Consider the following 23,960-nt stretch of genomic DNA (forward strand, 5'->3'; position numbering starts at 1 on the left):
ATACCTGATTCCTCAAAATCGGTTAGTCCTGAATTGTGGTGGTGGAATTTCTAATAGCCATATATCTTATTAAAAAGTACTTTGTCAGTATGAAATTTTTTCAGGTATCTGTTAGTCGGCGAATTTGCATTAAATTTTTGTCAGTGAGATTAATATGAATATACCCTCTACCTTTTTCCCTACCCACCGTACTGCCTTTGCCTGCGTTGCAATCGAAGCGTGAAACGCTCCAAAAGGCAAACACGCTGAGCGCAAATGTACCGCGTTTCCTTTTTGGCCTTCTTAGTGCCACCCACAGCACCACCCACTGCACCACCCACTGCACCGCCCACTGCACCACCCACTGCACCACCCAACCAAAACCAATACCTGGATCACCTGCAATCCTGTTGTGTTTGCCTGTCTGCGAGTGTGTGTGTGTTGGCAGTTAGCTAGCGCTTGACAGCTTGGCAAACAGTTAAATAAAGTTGGCATCTCTCCACCGAAATCCCGCCCAATCCTTCGTCCCGCCCCTTTTGAGTGTGTGTTATCCTGATTATTATACACTACTCGTTGGAGAGAGTGTTTTCCATTTGGCAATGAAGTTTGTTTGGAATCCAATTTGACTTCAATTGAGAGGGGAGCCAAAGTTTTGTTTGGCTAAACACTTCGCTGAAGTAAATGATATTACTTCGCGGTGACAGAAAGGTAAATGATTAAGCTGTTAAGAGGTAAATATATAATAAAGCTGCTCTAAAAATTGTATAAATAAAATATATTGTACAAATATAAATATAAAATTTATATAAATACTAAATATTGTATAAATATAAATATAATAAATGATTTCTTAATTTAATTCATTTGACAACTTTAAAATAATAATAAATTAATTTTTAAAGCATATAATTTTGCTTTAGGTGTTTAATACTCTTACTTGACTGTTACTTTTATATAATTTTTAAATTTAAGTACTTTTTAATTTTAAAAGATAAATAACTATGTATCTTCTTAAATTATTTTAAAGTTTAAAATTTTTTAGCATTTGCTTCTTATTCTTGTGCGCATAGAAGATAGCAAATAGAAGATTTCCTAATCCAATTAGATTTTTGCCAAGCTTGAAAAGTTGACTGATGTTGTTGTTTTTGACATGGTTGCCACTTGAAGCTGAACTGAAATTCAATTAAAATGGTGTAAACAACAGGGGAGAAACTGACAGCGTTTGACGATCTTATGCTCGATGAACTATATTACAAATAGTAATTAAATTAGCTGCAAGCAAAAATGTATCAAACAGCTTAAGAAGGATAAAAGGGGTAAGTAAAGATATTTGAATATGAATATGCTTTAAATTTTTGTTCGATTCCCCAGAAGCAATATAATTAGCTGCAATAATTTCGCAATATTTCAACACACTTTCTGCCTGATCTCTTTGTGGAACTGGCCAACCAACTTAATTATCAGCGACTTCGCGGCAAAATTACAATTTCATGACAATGACACAATGGGGCAGCTAATGAATATGAATTACACGAGTTCCCCTTTCCCCGGATTTGTTTGTCCAAGGAGCAAACACGCAGGCAGCGACTAGAGCAGCAACAAACAAAGACACAAACAAACAACAGGGCGAACAAGACAACTGCAAACAAATATGGGGCCCCTCTATAGAGAGGGGTATAGCCGGGCAGAAAGAGACGGCCTGAGACTTACCCACTTATGTGAGGCAAGCGAACTTATGCGACAAAGTTTCACCTACCTACCAAAGTCTGCCGTCCTTTCACATAAACTTGCCTGCAGTTACTGCGAGTTACTCCACTGTCTTTTCACCCGACTCACACACTTTTGTGTTTTGTCCTCGAACCGAAAGCAAACTTCATGGCACAAAACTCACATAAATTACACGCGCACAAGCAGAAGTCACCAAATGTCAAATGCAGTAAAGGCAAAAAAGTGGAATACGCACAAACAAAAACTAAAACCTAAATTGCAACCAAGCTGCAGATGAAAAGGAGTGTGCCCCATGCACTAAGAAAAATAAACTACAATTTGGTGAAGGGAACAAAAAGGGAAGATAGTGTTATACTTAAGGTTCCTTACCCGAAAATCATTCCATTTACGTGGGGTAATGCTATCAAATAACTTTTGTTTCGAAATCATTTAAAAATGCGTCTAAAAGTATGCAATAAGAAAAATTAAGAAATCCTACGAAGTAAATTCTGGATCATATAATATACACTTTTACAAAAAAAAAAAAAAAAAAAAAAAAAGGATCATATAAGCTGAACTTTTTATTGCATACTTTTAGACACCCTTATAATTAAATTCAAAATTATCGTGAGTTCTTTGGAATTTTTGAAAAGGTTACTTTTTTTTAAGTATTAGAATGGAAAATATAATATTATCCTTGCTTTCAAAAAAAGGTACAAAATACATTATCAACAAAGGTCGAGGCGAACTTTTCGCGAAAGGAAATGCGGCCAATTTGTAGGAGCTGCACTTTTTTCCTTTGGGAAAACCTTTTTCCCACCCCCTATTGGCCACCGCGGCCTTCAAAACTGACAGTCGCCGTGGGCGCTGCAAAAATGAATAGAAAAATGGCAGGAAAAAGGGAAAACAAAACACACCCAAACGAAAAGCGAATCATCACGCAACAATAAAAAACGTTAACTATGATTTATGACTCAGTGGGGCACGCAATGATTCCATCTCCTTCTACCCGCTATTGCCATTTCACTCGCTCTGTTATGGAAAGTTTTGCATTGTCTGCTAATTAAATTATTGAAAATATTTTTTAGGAGTCACTGTGGGGATCAAATGACTTACAAAAAATGTATAAAATGGATGGGTACACAACCCAAATAAGTAAAGAGTTTACCCCAAAGCGATTATAATTTTTTTTTAAACCTTGCACATAATATTGGTTCGTGTTTGTTTTCCGTAAATTAATAATATCATTTTTTAGACAAAACTACGTTGTGTATGCACTTAAATTTTTTATAAACGTAGTTTTATTTATAGATTTATAGAAATTGAAACTTTGTATGCAAGGAATATGAAAATTTCTTGTAAATAATAGTATTGGCTATATTTAATACAGGTGGTTTACTTTAAGTTAATGCTATTCTAATAATCATACAATAATATTATTGTTACAATCAATAAGTCACAATAAGTAATAATGTACCAAAAAATTTCAAACTTTAGCAGTCCTAACATTTTAACATGTTTTTAAACCTCAATAAAAGTTCCCATTTACCACTATCAAGATAAGCCCCCATTTTATCGATAACCCAAAGTAGTTATCTGATGGACTTGACTTGACCACTTACTCTTATCCATTTACCATCGAAATTAAAATCGGCAAGTTGATTGGAATTTGCAGAAAGGAAAGGAAAATCAGATGCTTTCGATGCTCAACTCGAATGGCTATTTGTTGGCCTGTGTAATGAACACTCCATTTGGTATGGGGCTTGAATGGATGGCCCAAAGATAGGGGCTCGAGTCTGGCCAAAATGAAAAATCATGCAAATGAGTTTAGAAGCAAAATGTCTGGCGGCCCAATAAAACCGGAATGGTGTGTGGGGTTAGATTTTGAGATGCATTCTGCCCACTCAGCGACCCTCTTTTATACCCCTTGCTATTTCTTTGATTTCGGATATAATGGTCCCGAAATGAAAACGAGTCAGGGCATTTCACTTTCACAATATTGAAATGTTTCAAAGGTTCGACACAGTGGATGTGTTCAAATGTCTAAGTTATATAATAAATTATTTAACAGAAAATTAATTAAGAAAAGAATATAATATATAACAATTATATGTATTAAAATGTGTTTTTTATAATATTTTCCTACTTACTAATAAGAATTGTATAAATTCAATAAAAATGTCAGGGATCTTAAATGCGTATAAAGGTTTAAGGTTAGCCACTTGAAAACATTTTCTTACGTTCTATATAACTTTCTGTTGCACATTTCTTATAACAACTTATATTAGAATTCTATTAATTCGATATACATAAATGTTAGGGATCTTAAATGCGTATAAAAGTTTTAGGTAAGCCACTTGAAAAGAGCAAAACTGTTTGAGTAAGAACATTTGGAGAACAACTTGATAAAGACTCAGAAATGGCAAATGATGAGGAGAACGCCGCTGGTTGGAGCTGGAAATGTTGAATCAAATGCGCTGCATCTGGGCATGAAAATGCAATTTACTTACCACGCCACAGAGAATCAGCCAAAAACAGGGGGAAGTGGTTGGCTAACTGACGAACTATCTCCGGCCAGTTTGGCAGTCAGAATCCTTTGGAGCAGATGCCTGCACTTCAACGGCTTTTTGGTAGTCAAACAGAAGCCTCCGGCTGACTTTCCTCCATCTTACTCGCTTTCTCCAATGCTTACTCTCTCACTCTTTATCTGAGGAAAGTTCAACAAGAACTGGCCACAACAATTGTAATTAAGACCAACGCTAAGCCAAAACAGATGAATATCTTCCTTAAAACAACAACCGAAATTTGGGTAGCCTTGAACAGCGCCAGTAATTTTAATGGATAATTTTTGGGGTATGTACTTATGAAGTTATTAATGCTGGTATACGGAATCAAAAAAAAACCATTAAATAAATTTTAAATAATTTTTTGAAGACTATAAACTTTGCCTTTACATTTTGTAACGTTCCTTGCACATTTTAAATGATTTGCGAATAATTACTATGAAAAAAGAAACTTACAACCGCCATTTTCCGAAGAGAGGTTGAACAAAACTTTTACTTTTGCTTAATATTTTTCGTCTGGCAGGAATTAAAAGCCCTTCAGCAATCCCTGTTTAATTTTTACATCCTTACACCTCCCGTAACCCTGACTAACCTTATGGAATGACCAACTGGGGAGCTGCCATAATACAATTTATACGACAACACTTTAGTGCAAAGTTTATGCGCAGTGTTTACAACGTGCCATAAAAGCCGGACAATGCACGGTCCAAAAGGGAGGTGGTAAAAAGGGGGGTGAAAGTGGGGTGAAAGGTGAAGATATGGTGGTTAGTTGGGTGCGTAACAAGTGCAGTTCGTATAAGTATCCGGGATCGGAGTTCATTGCCATGTAGGGCTTTTCCCCACCATCTGCCGCCACTTTCTCCCATTGATGCCCTCTTGTTTGTCGCCTGAAATTGGCAGCTACTAAAAACGAAGTAATAAACTAACTCCGGCACACACACTCTCTGGATTTTTGCGGCTAAATACGATTACGGCTTATGGGTTACGGTCCACCCCAAAATATAACAAATATGGGGATTTTACCGCACCATCACCATCCCCTTAACCCGCCGACGCGTCGTTTTTAATGCCCCGACAAGTGTGCGCTGTCATTCTGTGTGTGTGGGTGTGTGTTTATGAAGCAGGATTAAACTTCGTCTGGGGATTATTTAAACTCATATAGTCCGAACTGAAATAAACTGAAGCAAACTGATTTTCAGTCTAGCCAAAAGTTAGACAGGCCATTAAATGTAAACAAAAGTTTGCCAAGAGGATCATCTGGCTGTACGTCGGGGGTCATTCAGTCTGATTGGGATTTATTAGGTCAAAGTTGATTTTTACAATTCCACCTTATGTTGAAACACATTTTGGGGAATATAAGTTAACAAGCTTATGGCTTGAACCGGACTTAATATGCCCATAACAAACAAAATGGGTAATCTTTGTTTTCGATAAGATAATAAAGACGAGAAAACGCTAAAGTCGATTGATTCGACTATCATATACCCTTTACTCAGCTAAAGGGAGTGGGAGAGGGATGAAGATATGCATGCTGCAGTCGGCTGTTTGTTCCAATAGACGCTAGGTGGCGTAAGCGTGTGGAAACAGCCCACTTGCTGCATGCATATATCCATCTCTCTCGTACCCTATTGAATTTGCTAATTATTGGTTATTATTTAGATGTATCTTTTTAATGAACGGTCCGATTTTAATAATATTTGGCATGTAGATGAGTTATGATAATAAGAACAAATTTCCAGTTTTACAAAATTTTTTAAAAATGTGGGTGCTAGACGGGTTTTAGCGTTATGGGCGGTAAAGTGGGCGTGGCACTATGATGATACAAACTTGCAGGAAGCCCAAAAATCTGCATGCTTGATCCCAATATTTTCTACATGTCACAGGTATAAAAATTAATTATTGCCGAGTGTGTCACACTTCTTTAATGCCTTAAACTTAAACGATTTGGTTTTTAAGGACCGACTAGATTTGCAAAATAATATTTTTTATTAATTAGAAATTAAATAATACTAAGACTTTGCATAACTATAATTTTTTCTGGCTATACCAATTTGCACCGTATATGTGGTATTCCTTTTCGAGATCAAGTTGAACAGTAAACTAATAATGCTCTCCAACTTCCCACTCTAACCAAACAGTTTCCAAAACCAAGCAGATCTGCTTGTTGGATAAGAATATCAATTTATGTTGATAGATGAGTGGTTTCCACTCATTTCCACCCACACGAACCCGAACTAATTGAGATGACAAACGCCAAACACATCGTTCCATCAGTCAGTCAGTGCAGCCAGTTAGAAATTGCTTTTCTGCTTTTTCCATTTCTTGCTTTCCTGCTTTTTGGAATCTGCGCCGGGAAGTCTTCGCTCGGATGTAGTTTCACTTTTCGGGACCCCTTTCCCATTTTCTCCTCCGGTTCGTGGTCGTCCTGAAAAGTTCTTGAACGGAAACGGAGTCCGCGGGAGTGGCAGACTCATCGCGAGTGACTCGATTTCCACTTGAGTAAACATTAACGTGCCGGACGCTCCATTGAAATTCAAGCGAGCAATTCATTTCCACTTAATTTTCAACGCTCTTTTTTCACCAAAAAATTTTCCTCTTTTTTTGTCTGCCCATTCCTTTTGGTTTTGAGCGGCTGCCTGATTTTTGTCATTTCCCTTTTTGCCTTGGTTGATTTTATATTTTTTTTTCATTTTGCGGTTGCAAAGTTTTTCCTTGTTTTCTTTTTTTTTTTTGAGCGAAATGTGTGGCAAATTAGTCTGAAGTGTCTCTCCAAAGGCAAATTTATGAAAACTTTGAGGGGCAGATCGTGTAATTTGTGGCACTTTGAGTGGCCAAATTGAAATCAATTAAGTGCGGTGCGGCACGTGTCCGTTTTTAGATTTGATTAGCTTCCGTTTCGGTCAGAGCTTCGATTAAAATTGATGGCCTTCAAAGGGAAAACTTGTTTGCCACATTTTCACCGAATAAACATCAATTTCCCGGCCACAATTAAGAACGACTGGGGGCTAGAATGTATCAATTTGTTTGTTTGAGCAAACGATTAAACGACATCCAAAATAGGCTCAAAGCATCTGTCGCATCAATTTTCCCACTGAGAACTGCTTTTCTTGTTGATTTTCCAGCAATTGCGAAGCGACAAATAGCTAATAAGATTTCATTACCCTTTCGAGTCCTAGGGCTCGGTTGCTCCTTTGGTTTAATTGTCACCTGGCCAAGCAAATTGATTAAGTGGAATCTGGAAAGGAGTAGAGCAAAAGAGGCCGCTGGCCTTCTTGGAGGTTTTGGTTTGATTACATTTTCAATTTTGCGTGAAATTAGCAAATAATTTGAGTGGCTCCTGAAGTCTGTTACAGGTGGGTTAGTGGTTAAATGTTATTTTCCATTTAATTAAGTGGGGAAATCAGTACTAAGTGAACCTAAGTAATCACTGCTTTATTAAGTGACTTCTGGTTAAATTGATCTTATTAACAAGAAAGATTTGGTTATTTTAGTACTCGAATTATTTATAATATCAGCTTAACAGCACAGTTAATCCTTTCGTTGCACCTTTTAGCTAATAATATTTCCATAAAGCCTAATCATTTTCAAAGTTACCAAAACTGAGAGAATTTGCACATAATATTTCGGACTAACTTTTGACCGCCGAAAATGGAGAATGAAAAGTGGAGAGCCGTTCCCAAAAGCAGCAGGCACTTAGAAATGTTGCTCGAAATGGGCTCGAAAAACTTTTGATTTACTGTAGGTAAATGTTATTGTTGCCTGCCGCAGCTGCCACTAAAGTTGTGCCGATGCTGCTGCTTTTGCTGTTGTTATTTAGCAAAAGTTTTCACAGCAAGCTGAGTTAATTTGTATCCACAACTCAATTGCAAAAGTTTAACCGAGCAAAAGATTTATAAAGTTTATATGCAATAACAAGTCGAAAAGGCTTTGGCAGTGGGAAAATCACTAGCAGTTGGAAAAGCGCCACCAGTGGCTGCAGGAATGCGAGTTCTTGGTGAAAAACAATAAACAAAGATGACTGGCGTGGCCGATTCGAGTGCAATAAGTTCGCCTTGCCCGCAATACAGAAGGCACACATCAAAGGATCATAGAAATTAGAGAGCAGTGAAATGCAGTGTCGTGGCGGTCTACGAACTTATTTCCTCTAGAAAACAAATATTATTGAAAATAAAAAAAGGTGACATAGATTAAAAGGAAATGTATGAAACAAAAAGCATTTATCAAAAGAAAAAAATGTATTATATAGAAAATAACCGTCAACTTATGTATAATGTACATATCACCAAAAATAGAAAAATATTTTTTTATCTATTACCTTTTTTATTGTATTTTACGTTAGTTTATAAATTTAAAAACTATAAAAAATATAAAAATACAATATATATTAAAACTACCCTCCAATTGAACAGTTCAGCTAATACTACCCCCAATATACTCCTCCAAAAGGCCAAGAAGCAACGGAGAGAAAAGCTAGCAAAAGGATGGCCAGCTGCGGGCATTTGCAATCAGCTTTTGATAAGCAGCAAATGGCCAGTCAAATGATAACGAGACCGATTCGCATTCCCATTCCCATTCCCCATCGATACTACTCCTGCGAGCAGGACATAATAACCGAGCTCGATTGGAGGCAGAAAAAGTAGCAGACGATTCGCCGCCGATTGACTTTTATGCCACTTACTGCACTCGAGGGGCGATGCAAAATTGGAAGGGAGTGGGATGGCAGTGAGAGCCAGCAAAATTAGTTTGGCCTGCGGCTAAAAAGTCAATTTTCATAACAATTTCCGACTCTCATAATGAAGCTTCGGTTTTTGTTGTCGATTTTACTGCGTCAAAGAGCCGGCGAACGCAGAAGAAAATATGGCGGAAAAACAACCGGGAAAAATACAGTTCTAGTTTTGGGTTCACTTAGGTGGCTTTAGTTTTCCTTGTTTACCAAAAAATTAAAGATGACGTAAATTAAATAGAATAAAGTATATTATGAACAACAATAATATACGAGACATCAAATTGTAATTATATAAGCAGGTTTTATTTCCTTACTATAATAACCAAGTATAATCCAATATAAAATATTCCAACTGCATTAAATTCAGATAAAGTAAATATCCCGATTTGGTTCTATGAATTATTTGGACTTTCCTCATTTGTTTCGCCCATTATTCAAATGCTGGGGGCGTGGCACTGAGCTCCCCCTGATTTACCGTGCAGCTGCGACTATTGTCACAAGGTTTTCCACGCTAGTTTTTCACTATTTACACACATTTTTTTTCTGTTGTTTCGCTGCCTTTATAAAATATGCATTTGCAGCATTATTAAAAATGGAAGGCGCATTGTTAGTGTCTCTGCTTGTGTAGCTGGCATTGAAAACGGTGAGGAAAAGTTTTGCAGCTGCAGTTTGGCTGGCGGCACACGCGGCGTATGGGTAATGTCAGCTCTGCATATGCATAAAAGATTTGGGCCCTGCGTTCGAAATTGCTGCTGCATAATTTCACATAAATTCCGTTGACATTTTTTAATCTATGTTGAAAGTTTTCGCATGTATCCGCATGCCCTCTTACACATGTATATGCATACATATATATTTATACCAACCATTTGCATAAATCCCAATTGCATTGCACTTTTGCCTTCTTCGGTGTCTCAATGGCCAAATAAAATATCTTCGCTTTCGCCGCTCGGCTCTTAAGATGCTCAGCTGGCTGCACTTTAGCCCCCCATCCAACAACTCCTGCTCTGGCTCTCAGGATTCATAAAATGTGTATGAAGCGTGCAAAATGTTTTAAATTTATTACAATAAGACGAGCTGGAGTCGCGTCTCGGGTCCTGGCAAACGCAAATGCGACATAAAACGCTAAAAGATAAAGCAAACTTAGCCGGGATGCACGGAGGAATTCAGAAAAAAATATTATGATGGACTTTCGAATTCCCTAAAATGCTGAATATATTTTATGCTATTAATATAATACTTGTAATTCTGTAAAAAGAAATAAAATTGTTTTAAAATACTTTTTATGCTTGAATTTTTTGGTTTAAGAGGAACAATGCAATTTTAGCTTATAAGTTTCTATCTCTCCAACCAAAAAGTGTTTTAGCTTATTATATTAAAAATCTAAAATGAACTTTATTTTCCTTCAGATCTTCAGCAGTTTAAACAAACTATTTAAACGAACTATTTTCTTTCCCTTCTCTTTTCAGCAAGGGTATTGTAAACTCATGAATGACGACGGTATAAAAATAACTGAGGGGAGATAGCCATTCCGATTGGGTCTGGCCACTTTTTATGCCCTCCTTAAAGTGCGTCACATAAAAATGACGACGCATGGAAGAATGTGTGTGCACAGGTGACCCCGACCATCCAGCCATCCACCTTAACGCAACCCGACCTTTCGCTTTCTTTTTCTCCGCTCCCGAATGCAATGCGAGTGACAACACTCAAGGCAAGGTGGGTGAAAGGTGGGCAATGTGGGCGGAAAGTGGGTTGGATGGTGGAAGCTGATACATTTCGCTTGTTCTGCGTTTATGGGCCACAGGCAAAAGTGCGTGGGTGTACGTGAGTGTTTACAGGGATCCCTAAATTATGAAAGAATCCCCTTTATATAACACCAAAAAGGGGAAGATGACAACAATAAGTTTTAAATTACAAATAAAGAATAGGAGTTCTTTATTTCTAATTTTGTAGATATAAGATAAAACCTTTCAAAAACTGGTGAATGTTATAATTAAAATGGTATGTCAGTATCTTAAAATTATGAATTTATTTTCTAAGAGAAATAAATATGCTTTATTTTAATAATATTTAAAAATAGCATACATATTTTCTACGGTTCCCATTTTTGGGAAATCACTGTCCCTCGTATTTCGGGTTCTATCTTCCTGTTTCATTTGTCTGTTTTCTCTGCGGCTGTTCATCAGTGGCGACTCCGCGTTGCTTCAACTTTCCATCTGCACAACCCACCCTTCAAACACATTTATTACATTGCTTTTGAGCCAATTTTTTCCGGCCTTTTAACTGAAAAATTGGCACAGCGCATCGCCGGGCATGCAAAGCAGCCGTTTTTTGGTTTTCTTTATTTACCCACCCACTCCTTCCGGGCTCCTTTGTTGTTGTTGCTGCTGCTCCCGGCATTGTCAGTTGGCCACGCGCTCATCCTGACAAGGTTCAGAGGTCGAGGGTTAAGGTTCGGTGGTGTGGGGTCATGGGTCACGGGCCGCGTCTCTGTCAGTGATGTGGTCTGCTTAGCAGCACAGAAATACTCATCGGAATGCCACAAATCAGACCAACATTTCCTTTACGCACCCCATAATGTATCTCATAATGCAACACGGTCTTGTTTTAAAACTGTCTTCTTTTCAATGATTTCAATACTTATTTACATGTTCACAACTTTTGATTTAAGCGTTATAAACTTAGTAAACTAATTATTTAATTAGTTTTCGGTCGGATCATCATTGTTGCACGCCTCAAAGAGTTTGTATCTCCGTTAAATGTTTGCCAGACCAAGCCCTTTACAAATGTATTATCGCCATATTTCCCAGCTAGATTGCTAAAACACTGGTCGGCATAAGTATTTTGACAAAACAAAAGTTAAATATACTCATAATTTGAACTTACTTCTTATAAACTTTGGCATCAATGAAAAGGTATTTTAAATGCCGTTTGAATGATACAATACTTTTCTTAACCCATTCAGTACTTATTGAATGGTAATTTTGCGCCCGGAGAGTGGAATTTGAATAATATTAGAAAATAAGTCATATTAGGCGCAAGCAAACTTACCCCTTATTTTCTTAAAGCATGTTTATGTGAAAGTGTAAAATGTTTTTGACGCATTTGATCAAAATAAGAGTTGATTAGCAAACACTGGGTGTCATTTCTTGCACCAGATAAACTATACTTGTTACCAAACAACTCTAAGTAAAGTAATATTTATTTATATTCCACGCCAAATTATGACTCTGTTATATTTCGGCTGACCACAGATTCGGTATCTACACCAATCTTGATCTCAATCAATGCTCAGCTTAGTCCCAGTCCCATTCTAGGGCATTCTTATTGTTCATCATTAAAGCTTGTCCGCTTGACCACTCACTTTCACTCTCGAATGCCCATTGAAGTGTGCTCAAAATCAATTAATGGCTTGTCTTCTCCTTCAAAGTTGGGTTTTCGGCCAGAGGGAAAGATTCACGCATGGCTTATGCGTGTGTCAAGTGCAAAACAAACAAAATTTAAGCCCAGTGGACCAGTGACCCAAAAGGGGCAAATCAATTTCCACATCCTACGGAGCTTTGATTTTCGTTCACTTTGATAATAAGATCAAAACATCCGATGCACGAATAGTTGATTCGGTTCAGGTTAAGTCAATATTTGGCTCGTTTCAGCTGGACCACAACACACGCTCACCATTTTTTATGCCGCATTGCTCGGATGGGCCTTGGATTTTCACCCTTGTCCATTTTTTTGGGATTCCCCCAACTCCACTGGCATTGTTCTGTTGTTTGTCTTGGTTCGCTGAGTAGCCGCAGAAATTTCATTAAGTTCATCTTGCTGCCAGTGCGGATATGACAAAGGGAATGGGTTAAATGGAAGCCAAAACGACCCCGAAAAAGTATGCAAAACTGCACAAGGGAGGGCAGTGTCTCGTGAGATATATTGTGTCTCTAGGGAAGACGAAGTGCAATTTTATAAAGTTGCAAGGAGAAATGGGAAACTGAGGGCAAGAATGAATAATAAAGTTATTTCGAAGAATTTTAGTTTGGAATATTAATTGTAGGATGTTTAAGACTTTGCCAAATTCGGTTACATCTGCAATGGTAAATGTGATATTAAAATTAAAAAATCAATATTATTATTTATATATTTTAAGTACACTTATAAAAGTACCTAACTAATAAAAATAATAACAGGCACATTGTATTTTTTTTAGCAGTGTATAAAATAAACGATTTCAATTTCTTTTAAACTTCAAATTATTCTTTTTTGTTCTTTTGAGAACTGTTACTCTAGCTTTATTTTGACTAGAACTTAGAATATAAACAAGATTGGATGCCCGGAATTCAAGCAACTTTTATACGAAATTTTCTTTTATCTCGTAAAATCTGCATCCACCTCCCACGAATTTCTTTAAAAGCGCTCAAGTGTCCCAGAATTTTGCACGGCACTCATTAAACATGCCGAATCCGACACGGAATCACAGCCGGAATCCGAATCCGGCTCTCAAATGCGGCCAACTGTTGCTGTGACTCAGCTGGGGACTTGCTGCAGTGACAGGTCGCACTTTTGGACCAATTATACGGTTTGTTAACACACAAAACAGGCAAAATGTAATTAAATTTTCAGCTGAGAGCGGAGCCAGAAAGGCGGCGCCGTCTTTTGAAATCCGATTTAATATTGTTAACTGTGTGCAAAACTTTGTCATTCCATTTTGCCAATTTCGCTGGGGAAGTTAGCGGGAATGGGGAGTACTGGATGCATGCAACAAGATAGTAGTATGCAAATGTTGGAGACGTTTGGCAAATGCAAATTGCAATTGCAGCCCCCACCAACTAATGCAATTCTGTGTATACCTCCCCCCCTTTTGGCAGCCGAATTCCCCCGCCACAATGCCGCTTTAATGCCCTCCAACTAATGAGCCTACATTAAGGAAATTCGAGAACGCAGCAATTTCGGAGGCGCCACCTGCTGCTGATACACTGAGCGTAAAGGAAATAGATTGCAGGTAATGTAATTAATTTATTTGTATATCATTTATTTATCTATCTATCTATCAAAATAAATTCTCACTTTCTTATAAAATATGGAATTATACAAAAAAGGTTACAGACAGTTAGGTATTGTTAGAATGCGAATGTTGAAGTAATGAGATCACATTGAATACGATGTCTACCTATAAAAAGTAAAATAATTATAATTATATAAATAAAGTAACCTTAAAATAATTAACCCAGAAATCGTATATACCTTTAATAGAAATAAAATATTTTTTTCCGTGTACCAGTCAAAGACAGCTTAGCGAGGGAGAGTATTGCAGTTTGTCACGTAATTTATTAAAATGCTATACACATACATATATGGAGGGGGCGTGGCCATTGGGGAGGGGCGGTAGGTAGAGCTTAGAGGGACAATTGGCGTAATCATCGTTATACCATCGTCATAATCAGCGCTGCCATTGTATATGCCTCGGCAGCAGCTCATTGATTTGCAATTATGGAACGTGCTACATTTGGTGAGGCGGTGCGGATATCATTCCAATCCTTACGATGGAAGGGGGTTTTCCCACTTATACTCCCCTTTTTGCGGTTTAATTTAAAGCCACCTTGCCGATTATTCGGCAATAAAACCATTAAATTGGTCGCACTTGTCTGGGTAATCGAATTAAATTGCTTAGGTGATTTTGCTGCTTGAATTTAATGTGTGTTGCTTAATCTCTAATCAAAATTTAATAGCATATGTTTGAGAAATTATATATTGTTATTTTCGAATTTGCTGAAGTATCTCGAAGAGGGTGATTATTAATTTATTTATTTATTTCAGCAGCAGATTATTTGAGAATTTAAGATCGCACTCAAAACATATTTTAAAATACTGTTTTTAAATTTGAGAGACTTATTTCAAAATAATTTGAAGACTTGAAGTTTACTCAAGCTTAAACTTTAATTTTATAAATTCGTTTTGCTCTTCGTGGCTTTTTGTCGCCATATTACAATGGTTAATTTTATTGCTCGCTTTTATTGTTGTAATTTTGTGAAATCTTCGCCTGGTCTCTGCGTTTTTTTTCGCTGCTCCTGCTTTCTTATGTTAAAAAACTTTTGCAATTGTGTGCGACTCGCTATCTGCGTCTTCATTGTTGTGTCTGTGTGTGCGGGTATAAAAATTAGCCTCGTTTTGTTTGGCTTTTGTGCTCCGCCTGCCATTTTGTAGAAATGCGGGGGGGTGGCCCTGCAGTAAATCAAAAGTTGAAAATTATAATAAAGTCACTTTTGCTGTTGCTATATCATGAGGCACCACCCAAAGACCACAAGTTCTACCCACCCATTCTATCTCCATCTGTCTTTGCTCAAGTTTTATCAAGTTCAGTTGCAGCGGCAGCCACAAAAAACTTATTTCCTCCTGCTGGTGTGGCCAATAAAAAGCCAAAACAATTTAGATTAACTGTAAATTGTGTTATTTTGTTTAGCCAGTGAGTGGATTTGTCGTCCTTGTTGCCGTAGTTCTTGTTAATGCTCTTTTAAGCTGGTAATTTGTGAATGCCCTGAAAAGTAGGCAACACTTTTGTGAGCCCAGCTAAAAAGGAAGTCTATACAAAAGTCCACCCGCCTTATAAATGGTAAAAATCATCTGGCAAGGAGGGCGTGGAGGCGACCAGCAGCTGGCACTGCTATAAATAATGCTTGAATAATTACAAGGAACATGAACAAGCTGATTTTGAATGGGTCGAAAAATATGAATCAAACTAAGGCACAGAGGTTCGCTATCAAAATGAGTAACAAATAAAATAAATGTATAATTATATAACACTGTTCATTATATTCACTGTATTATCACACTGCTTATTATACATATTATTTTTATACAGCTAAAGGTAGTGCAAGGGAGATGGAGATATGCATGCAGTAAATTGGCTGTTTCCGATATGACACAATTTTGTTGCTTATAACATGTTAATGAATGTTCCGACTAAAAACTAAAAACAAAATCCTATTTACACTTTTCACAAGATATTAAAAAATTTGGGTGCTAGACGTTAGAGTGGGCGTGGCACCCTGCTAAAATAAACTTGCACTGCGCAAGAACCTCAAGAATCTGCATGCCAAATCCCAACTTTTCCTTCTACCTGATACATACTTTCAGACCAATCTAATATGCCCTTTTACTCTACGTGTAACGGATATAAATATATATTAAATGTATTGTTCAACTTAAAAATAAAGGTTATGTTAATGAAAACCACTTTCCAAAAATCACTAATGTTAAACACTTAAGAATCCCATTAGCTACTCCCAAAATATCTCTAGTTATTGTGTCTGCCCTATACTTTACATTATCCAACTCTTTAAGCGACCCTTGGTAGTTTTGCATTTGAAAATGGGGGTCTTGACTTCCGTCAATTTCTTGGACTTCCTCCCCCGAATCTCCGACTTGCTTGTCCTGTGACATTTGGCTTGCTTTCGGGGCTGGTCCTTTGTCTACGAAATCGGTTGAAATGGCCACTCAATGCGCTCTGTTAATTTTGCTCCACAAATGAAACTGGGACTCTGTGCAAGGGCTTAGGCCGAGCTATCACTAAATGCGCTTGAATTATTTATAAAAGGCATATTCATGAGCACTGGCGCACTACCAGCCAGCAAGGTAAGTGGGTGACTCTGAGTCCGGGGGAATCGGAATTGGAGTGGGAACGGAACCTGGGGAAACGGAAATGTTAACTAGTTTGAGCAGAAGCGATGCTGCTTGACAATGGCATTAGAATGTCGAAAAGTTTTAGCCCGGCAACCGCTTACTCACTCAATTAGCACGGTCAGCTCTCAAGCTTTTTATGCAAATCTCGGTGGGCGGTAAAATTCGCAAATGGGGGCGTGGCAATGAGAGCCATTAGATGGTACATCAACTGTACATTAACTTGTCTGTTTTGGTTTCATTAGCAAGGACAGCAAGAGGGGTACACCGAGAAAAATACAATATAATATATTAAGCAGAACTAAGGATACACTGTTGTAAATATTAAAATACAATATTATACAATGGTCCTTAAATAATAAATTTATTTTTTAAGATTTTGGCTAAATTTATAATATAATAAAAATTTTGTATAGTATAAATTTAAAATTTATAACAAAAATTGGAAGTGAGCTATACTATTTATATGCCAACTTATACCAATATTATTTTTATGTTAGGAAAGAGTTCCATATTTAAAAAAAATAAAATAAAATAGTAGTTAATGAGGGTAATATTAGTTTTTCTTTTATAATATCTAACAAATTATTTTAAAGGGCAAATTATTTATTTCATCTTTCAATTATCTAAGCTAAGAAATCATTTGCCAAGTGTAGCTGACTGTGGGAGTGAGAGTAGGACCTAGGACATATCCTGCGGCTTCTTAAGTCTCAAGTCCTGGCAACTTGACAGCGGCAGCCTCCGTCGAAGCTGCAACAGCAGGAGGCGACCACAAGCCTTTAACAAAAGCTGGCATCGACCAAAGGCGAAATCGAGGCAGAAACAATAGGGGAACAGGGCGAAATTGCGAAAATGTTATTTGGCTTTTGCATATGGAACGAATGATGATGGCACTTTCAGTGGATTGCCTGAATATCGAGTGCGTATGAAAGACGAACTGAACAAGGCCAAAAGGAGCAATAAAATAACAAGAAATATGGCCAAGCGATGAATGGTCGTAGGTGCACTGAAAGTGCAAGGTAAATAACCAAAGAAAAGGAGAGGAATGAAATGGAAAGGTGGATCAACTTTCAGGAGCCCTGGGAATAAATTAAATTGTTTAAGAGGTTGTGTCAGCTGAAGTATAGCAGAACCTCTTGTTTAAATCGATGTTTAAATATACGGAATATTTTTGAATAATTTTAAAGACACTGTATATAAAACAAAAAAAACACATTTTCTATTTATTTATTAATTATTAATCTGTTTTCTTAATAAGGTACATATATCGATGGCGAAAATCATTTAAGTGCTGTAATTTGTTGATCAATCAAAAAGCGAGTGGAGCTTTTGAATCTTTACGCATCGCTGGCAAAGGCAACATCGGAAAAGTGTGGAAAATGACGTTTCTGGCGGACATCACTCAATCTCCCCTCGGATCACCGCCCACCGCCCCTTTTTTGGCTTTGTGCGTGTGACATATGTAAATATTTATGCATCGCTCCTTTGGCTTCGCATTTCCCTCTCCGCATCACTCGCGTTTCCTCTGTACAGTTGTGCATGAAATTATGTAAATTCCTTGCATCCACAATTGAAGTCACAATAATACAGATCTGTATTCCAAACATGTCTTTTTAAATTACGCAGTCTTTAAATATAATATAATAAGGAAAACAATAGGGAAGAACAAATAAAAGACAAAACTTGGAACTCTACACATACAATAAATTTGGTTGGTAAAATTGACCAATGCAGATAGTTAAGTAACTTTAAAAAAATGTACTTTACTATTTAAAATGGAGGTATAAGTATTTGTTTTGGCTTTGTTTACTATTTAATAGTAAACCCAATATTAACATAGTTATGTTCACTTGATGTGTGTATTTTGTTATTGCAGTAGTAAGTAGTTGATTACTATCAAAAATAGTTATCCTAACGTTAAATCTTCCACACAAAAGTATGCAACAATTATTTTACAAATATTCTCAAATGTGTTTTTTAAGTATTTGTTTTGGCTTTGCTTACTATTTAATAGTAAACTCAATATTAACATAATTATGTTCACTTGATGTGTGCATTTTGTTATTTCAGTAGTAAATAGTTGATTAACTATCATAAATAGATGTCCTAACGCCTAACATCTTCCAAACAAAAGTATGCAACAATAATTTTAAAAATATTCCTAAATGCTTTTTTTATAATTCCCAACTGGGTCTAGCGACTCGTACTAGTTTTTTACTTATTAAAATTTTACTTTTACTTAAAACTTAAAGTAAGCCCCTTTAAAAAGTCCTATAATTTTGGCCCCGCCTGTGTGTGTTTGTTAAAAACAAATACACTTGCACAGTGGCAAAGGCAGGGCCATAAAAGTTAAGTAAATATATAAACACACATCGGCTTACGCTTGCCTGCCTGTCGTCCTCTTTATTATTGTTGGTTGTTTGGTGTTGTTGCTCGTGTTGTTATTGATACACGTGAAAATATATATTATATGTATATATAGCATACATATATATCTTTACACACGTAAATCAAAATGTTTGTAAGTTGAGTAAACAACATTGAAAATCAGTTATGTTTTACTGCATTATAAACTACCCAATCAAGGACCCCGTCCACTTTTGACCCCTCTGCACTTTCTCCATGGTTTCGAAAAACATGAATTTCTCTCACATTTTTTTGCATCGACCTTTTGGGTAATTTTTACGATAAATTGCGCGTGAATGATGCATAAATCAAATAAAGTTGAGGTGCATTATATACTAGAGTGCGTATGTATGCGGCTCTGTCAAATATATCAACCGAGTGGAAATTTACATAGCATACTTTTTGGGTCCATCAAGCTATGAGAAAAATGAGAAGCCAGAGAAATATGCGCATGCATATTTAACCACGATTTAAGTATAAATTTCATAAAAATGAAGCTTGCTGCAAAAAGTATCAATTTGGATTGACGGAATTAACGGGTTTAATTTGACAGCCAAGTCAAAGAGCTTTATTTATTTAACATGTAACCCAAAAGGAATTTATAATTGGTTAATATATTTAAATCTGCGATTTTTTATGTTTATGATTGTGATTAAGAGAGGGATTACTGAAGAAAATAAAATTTATTTATTTATATGGGTGATATTTTAATTTATTTAATATTATTAGAGGATTTGATTAAACATAAATGCATTACTTTTTTTAATTTAATCTTTAATTTATTTAAAAGAAATAATATTATAGGATATATTTTTTGTTTGATTAGTGGGCTTTTTTACAGTGGCTCAAACTGACTCTTTATTTATCACAATAATCCATAAATATTTGTCGCCAATTCAGGGAGCTCATTCAACCGGATCTATTCGCTCGCGGTTCATATGAAAGTAGACCAGAGAAATCACAAATGCGGCGAATCCAATGAGTCCGCACCAGAAGCCAAAGGATCCGCAATTGAAGCCATCGCGGTAAACCTCGCAGATGTCGCCGCCAACAATGAGATTCAGCTTGTCCCTCACGCCTGGTGCCCCAGCCATAGAGTATCTTTTTTCCGGGTCCCCCAATTTGAGCCACAAATTTTGAAACATTCCAGAAGGCCGAGAGTGATGTGTGGGCCAAGGGCTCCTGGGATTCGGATTATTATTATCATCGCCTACCGAAAAAGTCGCCTAACAATGATGAATCATTGTGGCGGGCAACAGGATGCCTGCAACATAATTGAATTTAGTGCTAATGATGGCATTGACGATAGCACATAATATTCGACATTAATTCAAGCAGACATTAATTGATTGATTATTTGATTGCATTATTGTCAATTTCACAATTGCAATTTGGTCGGTCCGCTTCAACGGGTCGGCCTGTGTATCTGTATCCTCGTTGTCAGTCGAGCCTGACACATTCGCGATACTGAATGTTTGTCATCGGACAACAACATTGATAATAATAATTTAGCACAATTTACATGATGACAGCCATAATTAATCGATGCAACCGTGCCTCCAAACAGGATTCGAATGTGTACGTTTGAAACTGGGATTGTTATTGGGACTTAAATTGTAAAAGGACTGATGGAAATATTTTTGGTGAAATATTTGCCTCCTTTTGTATACCAGAAGGCTTATATATATTTTTAATATTTTTAGTATATCTACTTATTTTAAGACTTTATACTTTGATAAAACAATAGACGAAACCATGGAAATATTTATTTTAAGGGGTTCAGCAACGCTAAAAATAAAGATTTCCACTTATTCTCCATACCTTTTCATATTAATTTACTGACCCCCGTGCAGCAGGTGAGTATTTGACTTAAGAGCCAGATAAAACTAACATTTTGCCAAGGAAAAGGAGAAGAGAAATATTTAATTTACATTTAACTTCTCGTTGTGCCCCTTTCCACTTGGCAATTATATAGCTCGGGGAGATTCTAAGCGAAATTTTGTGCGCCCTGCAATTATACAAAAATTCATCTTGGTCTCGTTTCTTTCTCGTATTGCATTATTCATGGGCCGGGGCTAAGCAAATTAAAAGCCAGCTTCCCCGCCCCAGCTGGCCAAATAATTGTTTGAAGTTCGCTCTTGGCCTGGCCTGTAATCTGCCGCAGTTTTGGCCACTAATTTCGCCTTGAGACAAAACCGCCTACCAAAAAAAGAGTACTCAGCAAGCACTAAGCTCAATTGAAATTGCTTCTGGGATAGTGAGGGTGAAAAAATAAATTCTGGGTATGCCGTAGAGTAATTGAAATATTGGCAGTGAGCTCAACTCGTAAATTATGCACTCGAAGCCAAGGAAGAAAAATAAAACGAAGGAATACCCACAACAGTTGGCTGTGCAAGCTATAGATGGAGAAAGAGCCAACTTTCCCTGAGATTCTCTTTAATTTATAATTTATCAGTTTTGTGCTTTTGATGCTGTTTTTTGGCTGCCCAACAAGCAAACTTTGATTGCGGTAATTAGCAAATTGTGCAACTCCCTCAAGGGACACGCCGCCAATTAAATTTTCCACCTGGAAGGAAAAGTGGAAATATCAGACTGCAGAAATACAAACTAATTATTTCAAACCGGTTAAATTTTATAATAAAAATTAATATTATATTTAACAGCTGCGAAATTTACCTATCTTGAATTTGTAAAGTTATAAGTAAGCCAGCTTCTTAAACCTTTTTTTTTTGTGGGGCAGTGGGAGGCTAACTAAAGTCTGCTGAAAAGGGTAAACCAATTTGCCAAGGCCCCTGGAATATCTGTCGGAATATATGTATGTATATTCCACCATGAAATTGCCTATGTGGCAATATAGTTTCCTGCCATTTAGCTCCTGCAGCAGAAGAGGATATATATATTTTTTTTGGTTACCACCCGCCTGGCTTTTATTATTGTTACTTTGAGGCTGGCAGAATCCAATGGCCAACCCCTGCTGCTTTTTTGTCAGGTGAAAACCTAAGCCAAGCAAACATACAAAAAAGTGTTAGTATGCTCAGCGCGACACTAGCCACCATATAGCAACCCCAAACCACTCCCCCCCTTTTGTGGCCATCAAAAAATGTCCTTTTAGCCGAGGACACACACACACATGCGTATGTAAAAATTTCCGACGTGATGTAAATTTCTATTGAATGCTGAATGGGCAGAAAAAATATTTTTAATGGTCTTTTGGGCAGGCAAAACGAAGGGGATCCGGAATTCAGAAACCAGGGACAAAAGACCAGGAACCGAAGGCCCATCAGAATGGTCGACAGTTGAATGAATTGTCGGTCGAATCGGTGGGACAGGTGTTATCCTGTGGTCGGGCACCCAAAACTACTCTACATATGCCAACTGTTCAACGGCCTGCTTATTTGCGGAATAATAATCAGGATTCGAACTGAAAGCTTGCAGTTTGAGATGGAATTGGAAAGAAGGGTTCAAACAGTCAAATATAGTTTGGTTTTCCTATTCTGTGGTATAATTACATTCAGGTTTATTGGTCCAATTTACACATATTGGAGTTTCTCAAGATGACCCAAAGCACAATTTATTATGGTAGATCGAAGCTAGGTATATTAAAGTGCTTTAGAAATTATGTACTTATTTGTATTGTACTTAAAGACTTAAACTTGATTAGACTTTATTTCATTTTATATTAAATGCATTGAAATTTTATATAAAATAACCAAAAATTATTCTGTTTAACTGCAACTATTCCGCTTACAAATAAAGCCAAACACGCAAAAACGATAATCCCATCCAAAATATGTGCATTAGGCGTTCAAATAACTTCGCAGCCCCATTTTAATGGAGAACAAAAACACATGTCGCCGAATCTATCAATGCCAAAGCAGAGCAATCAATTTATACGATTTTCCCGCCACCACTTTCCCATTTCCGTCACTCAAATAACACTTTAAACCATTTACGTTTCGTCATAATTGCAAATTCCGTTATCAGATCATCACGAATAAACACACAGAGACTGGCACACGGGAAACATGACCTTTATCAAATCAAACTTAATTCCCATGAAATCCGCATCAACTGCGTGCAACATCGTTGACCTTGCGCCCCATGCAAAGCAGCCTCAGCTAAAAACCAGTGAAAATTCCACACAATAACAGCACAAATAAATCGAAAAAGATAGGGCAAAAACAGAGAAACACAGCGTGACATGTCATTATTGGGGCTTTGACAGGCAAATTCCAAAATTCAAATATTCCAAATCGATGCGATTTTCCGAGGGGGGAAACTGAAAGCGAGCGCGGGGAAAATGGGGATCAGTGTCCGTGTGTATTTTGTGGAACTCTGAGAAAATATTTGAATATGTATGGCGTATTGTATTTTTGCATAATTTGGCATGTAAAACATTTACAACACCAATGCAAAACGAGATGAAAAACGTGCTGTTGGGTCAGAGGAGGAAAATTATGGAAATATTGCATCATGTGCCGCATGCCAGGAAAATTGTGCGGCTTTTCTATTTTGATTGCAGTTGATTGTTGTTGCGAGCAGAAATACCCTGGTGATTGTGACTGCCAAGGGTATAGGGTGTATTGTTTTTCCCTCCGCGGAATCGCATTTTAAATGCATTGACCTGGAAAGCTAATAAATCCCTTTGAAATTCTTTTAAGCGAAGGTGGTAATAGTTTTTATAAACCCATATATTTATTTGAAAATGTTAAAAAAATCTTCCGCAAAAATTATATTACATGTTGGTATTTTATTATAACAATACATAAATATTAGGTACCAATAAAATTGAACACTTTCTTGTAGGCAATTGCCCTCGAATATGTAGGATGCAATGGATTTTGCACGTACCTAGACATCTTGTATTGTAGCTGCATTATAATTATGTATACATATATGCACGCCAAATATAA

General features: G+C 36.9%; 1 protein-coding gene across 1 annotated transcript; it reads right to left on the reverse strand.

Moving 5' to 3' along the window:
* Positions 1 to 19,843: 19,843 nt before the first annotated feature.
* Positions 19,844 to 20,226, reverse strand: LOC119548162. Its single transcript, XM_037855269.1, has one exon. It carries the CDS (start codon positions 20,190 to 20,192, stop codon positions 19,953 to 19,955), a length of 240 nt encoding a protein of 79 aa, XP_037711197.1. The 5' UTR covers positions 20,193 to 20,226; the 3' UTR covers positions 19,844 to 19,952.
* Positions 20,227 to 23,960: the final 3,734 nt, after the last annotated feature.

The sequence above is a fragment of the Drosophila subpulchrella genome, chromosome 2L (assembly GCF_014743375.2).
Source record: "Drosophila subpulchrella strain 33 F10 #4 breed RU33 chromosome 2L, RU_Dsub_v1.1 Primary Assembly, whole genome shotgun sequence".
Taxonomy (NCBI): Eukaryota; Metazoa; Arthropoda; class Insecta; order Diptera; family Drosophilidae; genus Drosophila; species Drosophila subpulchrella.

What these genes read in the sequence shown, in the direction of transcription:
- LOC119548162 (XM_037855269.1), bottom strand. Translation starts at nt 20,192, where the DNA reads ATGTTTCAAAATTTGTGGCTCAAATTGGGGGACCCGGAAAAAAGATAC.